Below are 11998 nucleotides of genomic sequence, written 5' to 3'. Positions count from 1 at the left end.
CCAACAAACCCCCAACCAAATCTATTTCCCAGCTTTGAGCTAACTACAGCGGAAAAACATTCCCAACCATTAACCCTCAATCCAAAAACCAACAAACTATATGCCAATGTTTATGTTTATAATATTAAATATTTTACAAACAATTAATTGTATCACTTTTAGTAGCTATAAAATTTTATTATTAAGACATTTTCAAACACAGCAGGAGAAAAATACAAGAAATTATAGAAAACTTATGTATTTATCTTTTATAAAAGTAAAACCTTTCTTAGCGGAGCCAAAAAGCAAAATGAATTTCACACACACTTAAATTACCTTCATACATTACAAAAAAAGTAGCAACATGCTATTGTATTTATTGAAGGGAAAAAGGTGCATGAGGTTGACAATGCAAGTGTCAAAGAACATCATACAATGTCATTTCAATAGAATAGCTTATTATTACAAAATGGAATACATACAAATGCTGATGTGTCAGCAAAATCTGGTGTAAGAATACACTTTTTATGTAAATAAGATGAGGATACAATAACTCCGTTCTTACATTCTTTTACCTTAAACATAAACAATCTACTGCTTGGAAGAGGTGAAGTGAAAATATCCAATTTGTTTATGAAAACTTTACAATTTAAATTATACAAACCATCATTTATACAATCCTTTTCAATGGAGTTTACAAGAACAACATCACCATCTTTCGTTAAGAAGCAATTATCAGGTGAGGTTATTCCCACAATACAATTCTCATTTCCATTCAAAAGTATAGATTTGATGCAGTCATTCCTATAAACAGGGGAATGTTTAATACTATGGCTATTGCTATGTTGGCCAGATTTTTCTCCTAGTCTTTTAGCTACCTGCTCCAAAGAATTTTGTGGACCACGAACCATCTTCCTAATTGTTTTCATAAAATTTTCAAATGGAAATGCAGAATATTCATCTAAAGGACCAAAATTAGAAATATCTTCAACTACATGTAATAAATTATGAAAATTGTATATCAAAAGTTCAGGAGAATAATACTCTGGAATATATTTAACGAAACAATGAAGAAGTTCATGTGCAAAATTTTGCCATCTTTCCACTTGACTAAGGTCAGTGCTGGCCAAAATGTACAGAGAAACATGCAGGACAAGAAAATGATTAAATAAATGATCTGGCAACACATCTTTCAAAACTATAGTCCCAAAATATAACAGAAATGCTCTAAATTGAGTAGCTTTCCAAAATTTGAACAGCTTCAACGATTGTGGTTTTCTGGAGAATTCCTTTGGAGTATACTGAGCAAGGACAATAAGTCGTTCAGAAATCTTCTGTGTATGCAAAGAACTCAATTTACATTTTTTTGGTCCCTTCTCTACCCATACACTAATAAGTTTTTTAACAACACCAAGACAAACTAAATGCATCCAGTCAAGCGGAACTTGCGAAACTAAGCCTACATGCAAATCAGATAAAATGCTTCGAAACTGCTGGTGATCCTCATATTGCATGTTCTTAAAATTTGCATCTGTCCTTAGAACTAAAACATGCTCATACTGCCATGTGGTTCTCCCCAAGTATGTTCCTTCCTGAATGCATTTCTCACAGCCAAATAATGAGTTATGAGATACAATGCACTTCAAAAATGCCCTTGCTGGAGCATCTGCTACAATGCAACTTATGGAAAATCCATAAAGTTTATCCTCAATCAAAATACCTGTTCTTTCCAATTCAGAACACTCATTAACAAATTCAAGGAAAAAATCATTTGAAGAGCTTGGTTTTGATACCCCATAATAAATTGCAATGATAAATGGAGATTTGTTAATAGCCTGATCTAAAATTCCCAGCAAAGGCCAAAAACATTTTGTGGAACTTTTATGCAATGGAAGTCCATCAACATTAATTTTCATGGTTAAAAATTGTTTAAAATTTTCATTTCTTTTCTGCTTTTCAAAAATCCGATAATGTGGTGTAGATAGTAACCCTGATGATGCCTTTTTTAGTATGTTTTCTTTGACACCAAAGTAAGCAAATGAACCTCCTGAGCATGTTCTCAAATCTATTGTTCTAGGGGTTTTAAGAAGAGTCCTTGAATCTAGAGGAAGGTCTGGTATGTAAGGTTGCAAAATGTGGAGAAGATCTGTGGTTGCACTATTAGAAATATTGTATTTCTTTGCCCAAGAAATTAAATGCTCTGAAATAGGAGGTGAGTCAGTTTCCAAATCAGTTACATTACCCTCACTACTGCTACCACTACATGAACTACTTGAAAAATCACGCACACTTTCATCAAGTATTGGAAACTGAACTTGTAGTCTGAACAACAGAACCACTTTGAATTATGTCTGTAGATCCTGAAACAGAAGGAACTTCGTGAAATTCACTCATTATAATTTCTGCAGCTTTAGTAATGACTCTTCTCTCATGTCTTGCTGAAAAACTATCACCAGTCTTTACTTGTTTACTTATTTCTTGATGTTCCTGCAGTTGCCTTTTCCTTTCTACGTTGCTCTCGGCCGCCATCTCTATCTTTGACAAAGCGGAACCAGTTTTGTATCACTGAGTGTATTTCATAATCTGATGCATTTGATGTACATGAATTCCTTCGAACTGAAACTAAAAACAATTCAAACTGTTAGATCCATGGATGAACTAAAATGTAACATACCATATGACAGTGCTCGAAAAATCTTCTTCAGAGCTAGGCGCCAGCTCTGAAAATCAGGCATGCATGCTATAAGAAGCTGAGTATCACCATATTCAAAACATCGCTAAATCATGTGATAAAGTGGAAAATGGGGTTGGGGGACAAAGAGTAAAAAATTGTTACCTATTCTATAGAATGTTCAGAACGTTGTTAAAAAAAATCATTTGCTAACTTACGCTGTACTGCAATTTCAACTTACTCTTCAAAATTTCATATATGGAAACTTAAAAAATGGCAATATTACAGCAAAAGATCATAGTCCCCATGCTGGAATTTTTAGTTGCCATGGCGACTGGGACTTTTCGAGCCCTGCCATATATGTGTACCCATCTCTAGTATGAGGATTAAACTTATTCCCTGCCCCATTAAAGGAAACTAATATTGACATATTATCTATGTGGGGTGACATTAATCCTTTACATCTAGTCAGTTACTTATACTATATGCTAGGAAAAGGATGAGGAAGGAAATTTCCATAAATTACAGATTCACCACAATATTCATTTTGTGTGAGTGATGTAAAACTGCAGTGAAGAAACTTGAATGGCTAGCCTGACCTCATCTGAGATCTAACTCACTACCTTCTGAATAAAAAGTGAAGGCTCACAGAGCCAGGCTTGCTGAATTGTGGAAATGAGTTTGCACTTATGAACACTGTTCTAGTAAAAGCAGAATATTCCAGTGTTACATGAAATAATATTAGTTCTTCCTATTAAGCTAATAAAACAGCTGAAGTAAAAAAAAATCTACCAAAAACAATGGTCAAATAAAACAAATATTTTTTTTTAAATAAAACTGTTTCTTATATTTTTTACAATTTCCTTATTAGAGGATTTTTAAAGATTTATGTAAAGAATGCACACTGTTAATAATAAATGCTATAAAACTTTCCATCTGTACATTATTCGGATTTTACATCAAAAAGTAATGGCCCTTCTGTCTAATATAGTTATGAATTGAAAAAAGAAAAAAAAAATAACAGCCTTCTAACTTACTTGGTACAAGTTCCATTAATTTCAAATTTCGGAGAGGTGTTTTATTGTGTTTTCCAGTCCAGTTATGACGTGCTGCCAATGTGTTAGAAAATATCTTTTCCAGAATTCTTCGCACAATTTGCTGTACGTTCTTGCCTCCAATAAAACTCATGTATGATTCCTACAACAAAATATGAATTCAATCAAGAAGCACTGCACTGTGGATGATACAAGGTATACATTTTGCACCCCCCTCCTCTTCCAAAAATTCAGATGTATCTGTTGCTCAGATTATTGAATTTCAACTAGTAAGAAAACTGAAATACTTTGTCAATTTGCAAGATTTTTTCAGTGAAACTGATATTGATGTAAAAAGAAGCACATGGAGCTTAGAATGTAATTCATACATCTTAAATTACAAGTTAAGCTACAGTTAATTATGCTAAAAATGTTAACTGCTCGATTAAAAAAAAAAAAAAAAAGTTTGTCATTAATAATTTCACTCACAGAAATATTACAGGAATATGTCAACTTACCATCTGCTTCATGTGCTCAGGAGAAGAAAGTAACCACTCTTCCACTCTCTGAATGTCATCGTCTGTTTGACAAGGAAGCTTTAGATTTTCAGGCAAGGGCTGATTGAAGGATATCAATGTTGGATTCAAATTTTCCAAAATAAGCTTCTGATTTTCATGTATTTCTAACAGTCTATTCTCAATTTTTGCTAGATGACGTGAAATAACAGATAAACTACTCCCATGAAACTGGCAATTTGGAATGCTCTTGTCTGACCCAGATGTAGATTGTAGAGCCAAGGTTGCTTTGCCTTCACCTAGAATGAAGATGCCAGTAAAAGCAAAAAATCAATCACTTGCAATCAGCACATACATATTACAATTGAAATAGGAAAATAGCTACAGTGTTGTTGTACAGTTACAAACATGTCAGTGTATCTTCCGTCATCAGCAAATGTTCAAAATTACTTTTAAAAATGCACATAAATTCACATTACATGCAACACCTGTTTCCAGTTTTATGTCCATGAGAACAAGTACAAAAATGAAAACACAAGGAATTAGTTGGCGATGTTAAACACTGAGTAATTAATAAAATATGAAATTAGTGACATCAATATGTTTGGAATATTTTTTAAAACTTCAAGAAAAAACACAACTTACTTGTATGTCCTGCTTTTTCGATTTCGTCGATCAAATTTACATTCACAGACTCATTATTCGGTTCACCAACTGGATCAGATTGAGATGCATGTGCGCTTGAAATATCAGGTGGTAAGGGCAATACCAGTGGTTTCTCAGGTGGAGTACTTTTTTTGTTACTTTTCTGGACTGATAATTTGTCTCCTCTTCATCACTACTTTCACTGCTATACAATAATCTGTTTCTTTTCCTTCTCCTTTTTTTAAGATCTCCTTCTTCTGTCATGGACAATAATTCTGATTCACTTTCAGCTTCCTTCAGTTTCTCCCTAGCCTTCAAAATGTCACCTAAAAGATGATTCATTTTATGAAAAATATAGACATTGACAAAAAACATAATGGCAGGTGAAAATAACTTCACAAACTTCTTGTTTTTATAAATTTTATCAAAATGATTCTCCACTTTCATGATTATTCTACTAAAGAATGAATGCTACAATTTTGAGAATTTTAGTTGCAGTCTAGTAATTATGACCTATAACGCTGATGTTTTCTCTTAATAACCTCTTGCCTTAAAAATTAATTTCCAAAATTTGGTTCCAAATTTTGAATTTTTTTTTAGCCTGTTTCTTTGTTCTATAATTATAATGTATGCCCATCATTCATGTATAAATAAAAAAAAAAGTTTTATCATCAAAATTAACTTGGGCTATACACACATGCTATAAAAATGTTTGAATGAACATAATGGAAGAAAACATATTTTTATAAAGGGACATAATATAGTGGCTGTAAATATTGTATATATCACTAACACAAATAATAGTATAGTGGAACCACAAGCAAAGAAACCTGCGCAGACCCGCGACTCCCATGCACGGTACTCCTGCATGGAGGGGCAGAGTAAAGCATGCTTTCTTATGACCCGAGCTGAACGGAAGAAGGGAAAGCTGCGCTGACACCTTTCGGCGAAGGTTTTTTCCCTTGTGGTCGCTCTATAGTATTTTAAATATTACTAACCTGTACTGTAAAATATTTTCTTCACTGGACAAAGTTGCCACTGTTCATTTGGGCCACTGTTTTCCTTATTCAATAGGCATCTATTGAACTGTGAAGATAACTTATGAGGCGGCCAAAATGTTTCTTTTTTCCTTGGAGTAAGCCATTCTTCTCTCACCAGTCCCAAACCACCACCACAACCACTGCCAAACTCCACAACATGGAACATCCCTTTAAATGATAACCAATCAAATATATATTCAAACACGGGGTTAAAGAACTTGATCAACATTCGACCATTCCTACTTCTTGATATCAAGGTTTCATCTAGAAAAGCTTCAACAGTGTCACATAGCTAGCTCATAACAAAGATTGAATTATTTGTTGTTGAGAAATATACATGATGAATTCTCACTTGGGTAACTTTAAATGTATGCAAAATGAATTTTCACAGTGAAAACTATCTACATGAAATTATGGTAACAGTAGTATAAGCCGGAGACGGATTTCTTAAAATTTACAGGAGAAAAGACGAGAAAGTACTTACGGAATTGCGTTCTTGAGGACTTTCTGAAGCCGGGGAAATGGTTTCTTAGAATCGTGCAACGTATTTTGCCTGTAAATAAGGTATTTTTCATCAATCATGCATCTCCGTTGTACGATAGCTCGTGCCGCCATTACCGTCGACTACGTGAATCAAATGTTCCGTGCGTTCGGTTATGTAACCCCCTCACAGTGTAGCAACCACGCGGAAGTTTGACAAGATGACGTGTGAGCGGTTTTTTTTTCCAATGTAAGGTAAGACTCTACGTCCTTTTCCTAAGGAATACGTGTCATATATCGTTGGAAAGCTTATTTTATAAGGAATTCAACAACGTAAATCCCAAAGCGAGCAAAAATTTCCTGAAGGAGTAAATCGAGAAAAACCGATGTTGTCCGGATATGCGCAATTGAACGTAATGGGGAATTTTTTAGATGATGAAACACATATTTAGGGGTGAAATGAGTGCTAATGGAACCTAACCTTACAGGCCTAACCTAACCTCGTAGGCATACCTCGACCCCGTGAATGGATAGTGGGCCTATCGTGAACAGAAAGTGTAAAAAGAAAAAGGTACTTACCCGAAGAGATGCTGTGTGCCGCACCACGATCGCGCACCGCGAACGCAAAGAAGCAATCACCATGCAGATAAGGACGTAAAGTAGAGTCTAGCCTCAATTTTCGCTTAAAAACCTTTTGTGAATAGTTTGTGCGGCATTTATCGGTTCATAAGTTTGGAAACACTGCACATCAGCTGACGATAGACAACGTGAGTCAAAATTTGCCCGCCGAATTAGCAACGACCAATAAATGATTATAATGTTAAAAATAACGCTTTTTTCATGGGGAAAAAAGTGATCCCCAGCTTGAAAAATCTTCCGCTATGCATATGAGGTAAGTAGCAATGATTTTTATTTGAAAACAAACGAGTTTAATGTGTCTCCGGCTTATACTACTGTTACCGAAATTATTAATTTTCTATGTGATAAATGCTGGACTGTCCTTTACCATGCATTCTGAATTTAATTATACAAACTAATTCCTCTGATATAAAAAGTACTCTCTCTACTAAAATATTAAAAAAATAGCCTGCTTGCCATGCAAAACAACTTAGGAACAAAATCAATGAAAATAGTCAAAATTGATTGTGTAGCCTTTTTGTAGGTTACACTTTTACACTGCACACAAATAAATTATAAAGGCATTTCATGGGTCATTTACATGTCGGGGCACCTCCAGGACTGCCTAGTTTTGCGCATTGTTTCTTCATTTAGTATATTGCCTTGAATTTACATTTTACTATAGTATACTGCGTATCACATTTGAAACAGAACATGCCTCGGTGGTACTAATCTGATATTCCCCGAACAGATTTCTTCATTTTTACAGAAGAAACTATGTATGGTAATAAGTTACTGTAGCATTGTCTAACATCTGGAAGGTGTTTTGTGTGATGTGGGAATGTTTCATAGCGGAAATTCAACCACTGACACACAGCACCACGAACCATTTCCGGTAAGGTTCGGTTAGGTAGGGTCACGTATAGGTTACAATAGTTAAAAATTGGTTTCGAAAAAAAATATGCGTAGCCCCACGAACCATTGACACATAGCCCAACAAACCATTTGCAGAAACGTATGTTCTTCAGTTACAAAAACACTTTTTTTAAAAGAAAAATTGCAATTACTTTCATCAAAAAAACGTGAATGCACCTTCAAGAATGTTCCGCGAAGCAGATGGGTAAGTACGAATGTCAAAAATTGACAAAACGAAGAAGTTATAGGTGTCCGGGGAATATCAGATTTTTACCCATGCCTCTGCACTGGCTATTGTATACCACACTGTGTATAGTAGTCTGCTTTTGATTAAATATGGCTATGAAACATGTTTATCAGAATAATATAACAAATAACGGGTAAATTTCTCGTATCGGACAAACGGATTTCTTCAAATTTACAGGAGAAATTACTTACCGAATGCAGTTTCTTTAGACTTGTGGAAGTTCGGGGAAGTGTTTTCTTGCATCGTTCATTGAATTTTGCCGGTAAATCATTATTTTTCGATATAAATGTGTGACCAATGCACGAAAGCTCTTGCATCCATTTACTTCCAGGTGAATGTAGCCTGTGTCTGATGACGTAATCCCGGTCAGTGTTTCCAAACACGTGTTTTTGTAACTGAAGAAGGTACGTTTCCGCAAATGGTTCGTGGGGCTATGTGTCAATGGGGCTATGTGTCAATGGTTCGTGAGGCTATGCATCAATGGTTCGTGGGGCTATGCGAGAATGGTTCGTGAGGCTATGCGTCAATGGTTCGTGGGGCTATGCGAGAATGGTGTGTGGGGCTACGCATATTTTTTTCGAAACCAATTTTTCACTATTGTAACCTATAGTGACCCTACCTAACCTAACCTTACCGGAAATGGTTCGTGGGGCTATGTATGAATGGTTCGTGGGGCTATGTGTCAATGGTTTGTGGGGCTACGTAGGTATTTTTGGGTGCAGTGGGGTGGAAACACTGCATGCCGAGTACGGTAGTGAAACTGTGACCGCCATTTTGCGTGTTACCGAAGGCAAAAAGAAACGAAGAAAACTTACGCGATATGTCGCAAATAGAGCTTATTTCCGTGAAATAAGCGAAATGACACCTTCAGCAATGTTTCTCAATGCAGAATACGTAAGTACGAATATTCAAATTAAATGAACTAGCAAATTTCAGCCGTTTGTCCGATACGAGAAATTTACCCAAATAACGAGTTAGACACATCATTTAAGAAATTTGTATGGTACTTGAATTTCTTAAGTGTGATTACAAACTCATTCTTTTCCGAATTATTCATGAATTACATACCTAACGATTCAGTGTATTTCACTCAAAGAAGAGTGGAAATGAAGGTAACGGTAGGGTAAGCCGGAGACGGATTTCTTAAAATTTACAGGAGAAAAGACGAGAAAGTACTTACGGAATTGTGTTCTTGAGGACTTTCCGAAGCCGGAGGTATTGTTTTTTAGAATCGTGCTACGTTTCTTGCCCGTAAATAAGGTATTTTTCGTCAATCATGCATCTCCGTTGTGCGATAGCTCGTGCCGCCATTACCGTCGACTACGTGAATCAAATGTTCCGTGCGTTTGGTTATGTAACCCCCTCACAGTGTAGCAACCACGCGGTAGTTTTACAAGATGACGTGTGAGCGGGTTTTTTGTTCCAATTTAAGGTAACACACTAGTTTACGTCCTTTTCCTAAGGAATACGTGTCATATATCGTTGGAAAGCTTATTTTATAAGGAATTGAACAACGTAAATCCCAAAGGTAGGAAAAATTTCCTGAAAGAGTAAATCGAGAAAAACCGATGTTGTCCGGATATGCGTAATTGAACGTACTAAGGAATTTTTTAGATAATGAAGCACATATTTAGGGGTGAAATGAGTGCTAATGGAACCTAACCTAACAGGCCTAACCTAACCTCGTAGGCATACCTCGACCCCGTGAATGGATAGTGGGGCTATCGTGAAAAGAAAGTGTAAAAAGAAAAAGGTACTTTCCCGAAGAGATGCCGGGTGACGCACCACGATCGCTCACCGCGAGCGCAAAGAAGCAATCACCATGCAGATAAGGACGTAAAGTAGAGTTTAGCCTCGATTTCCGCTGAAAAACCTTTTGTGAATAGTTTGTGCGGCATTTATCGGCGCACCGCAAACGCAAAGAAGCAATCACCATGCAGATAAGGACGTAAAGTACAGTTTAGCCTCAATTTTCGCTTAAAAACCTTTTGTGAATAGTTTGTGCGGCATTTATCGGCACACCGCGAACGCAAAGAAGCAATCACCATGCAGATAAGGACGTAAAGTACAGTTTAGCCTCAATTTTCGCTTAAAAACCTTTTGTGAATAGCCTGTGCGACATTTATAGGTTCATACGTTTGGCAACACTGCACATCATCTGACAATACTGCATATCTGCTGACGACAGACAACGTGAGTCAAAATTTGCCCGCAGAATTAGCAACGACCAATAAATGATTATAATGTTAAAATTAACGTGTTTTTCATGGAAAAAAAGTTATCGCCAGCTTGAAAAATCTTCCGCTATGCATATGAGGTAAGTAGCAATGATTTTTATTTGAAAACAACCGAGTATTAAGTGTCTCCGGCTTACCCTACTGTTACCGAAATGAAAAATGTTGTGTTTGATGGGTAACAGTTCAGATTGTTTTATGATTATTTCAAATTCTCCTAACAGGAAGACTAATTATCGTAGAATTTTGGCAATCATTGTCGCATGAAATTTGAATCTTTCTTAACGTAATGAGTAGTTTGGAGTTCTAAAAGAATGGCCCAAGTTCCTTTTGTTTTATTGCGATTTCATCATGCTACGAATGCAATTTTTACATGGTTCAATTTCGATGTTGTACAAAGGCATATATTGAACAAAATCTTAAGCAATCCCTAAAACTCCGCCGTATGTGTTAGCAGAAGTAAATCGAAATGAAACCATGTAACAATTGCAATCGCAACGTGACGAAATCACAATAAAACAAAAGGAACTTGAGCCGATTCGGAGTATCTCTCGAAAAAATCGCCAATGTTTCTCATTATGCTTAACAAGGAAATAATTTCAATTAAGAGACTAGGTTTCTAAACATGTCTAATATTGAAATCCGGGTGAAAACGTAGATACATACGTATAATGCTATTTTGAGTACATTCTTAAAAAACTAACCGTTACCAAAAACTGCCTCGGAATGCATAAGTTTCTTAACTATGTAAATATGAATAACTCTGCAAGTAATTTATAACACTACTTTTCATTATCTGTACTGTTATCGAACTAAATCAGTGTGTCACTTACCTTTCTCAACGTTGTTTTCTGTAAAGAAAATATAAAGTCGTCAAAAATGAAGCAAACATCCAGGATCCCGCCAAGTACTCTGGTCACGTGCTATCACAGTCACAATCGACTTTCGAAACACACATCGATTATACGCATTTCGATATAAATCGTGATGTAAAATTTTTATATTTTAAAATTTCTCCGAGGAATGAACAAATCAAAGAACACGCCATCGTTTTTACGTTTATATTTAACTAAATGCATTGGGAATGTTCTAATCTAATCTTGCTAATCTTTTGCGGTAGCAGCCCGAGACTCGTTGTGACCTAAAAGAATTTCGTCCGTCATTTGGTTGCCCTAAGTTTTACATTGTAGCGCACTAATCGTTAGCATTAGGCAAGCGCGGGACGGAAAATTTTTGGTAGCGACGGAAATTTTTTTTGATCACGACTTTCGGGACAAGGAAAATTAACCATGTCCCTAGTAAATCGGAAATTTTTCGGGACGAAAAATATTTTATTTTTCCCCGACACTTCATAAAACTCGAATTTTACACGCTGTTTCTCCGTCCAGTGATTGTTTAACAACTTCTACGTACTGTGCAGAAAACACGGAGAATTAGCCACTTTAAAAAATGATAATTCCTACTGATCGTGATGTTGAAATGTTAGGAAATCATTTCCCAAACCCTTCTTCTGTCTATACAACCATAAAGAAGTTGTGCTTAGTCCCGGGAAAACAAAAATATGCATCCGTTCCTGAATCTGCTGCCCATAAATTGCTCATAGTGGAAGAAATAGAGCAA

At 35.9% G+C, this 11998-nt stretch overlaps 1 protein-coding gene across 1 annotated transcript; it reads right to left on the bottom strand.

The window, feature by feature from the left end:
* Nucleotides 1–235: 235 nt before the first annotated feature.
* LOC146004016 (uncharacterized) lies at nt 236–11299 on the bottom strand. Its single transcript, XM_083142580.1, has 6 exons — nt 11212–11299; nt 5843–6052; nt 4845–5170; nt 4203–4498; nt 3688–3847; nt 236–2601 (listed from the first exon to the last, which is right to left on the bottom strand). Exon 6 carries the CDS (start codon nt 1893–1895, stop codon nt 423–425), a length of 1473 nt encoding a protein of 490 aa, XP_082998706.1. The 5' UTR covers nt 1896–2601; nt 3688–3847; nt 4203–4498; nt 4845–5170; nt 5843–6052; nt 11212–11299; the 3' UTR covers nt 236–422.
* Between the last annotated feature and the right edge of the window lie 699 nt (nt 11300–11998).

Source organism: Lepisma saccharinum, chromosome 21 (genome assembly GCF_977018435.1).
Source record: "Lepisma saccharinum chromosome 21, izLepSacc3.1, whole genome shotgun sequence".
Lineage (NCBI taxonomy): Eukaryota > Metazoa > Arthropoda > Insecta > Zygentoma > Lepismatidae > Lepisma > Lepisma saccharinum.
Note: the sequence above shows the minus strand (reverse complement) of the source record. Positions and strands in the feature narration are given on the sequence as shown.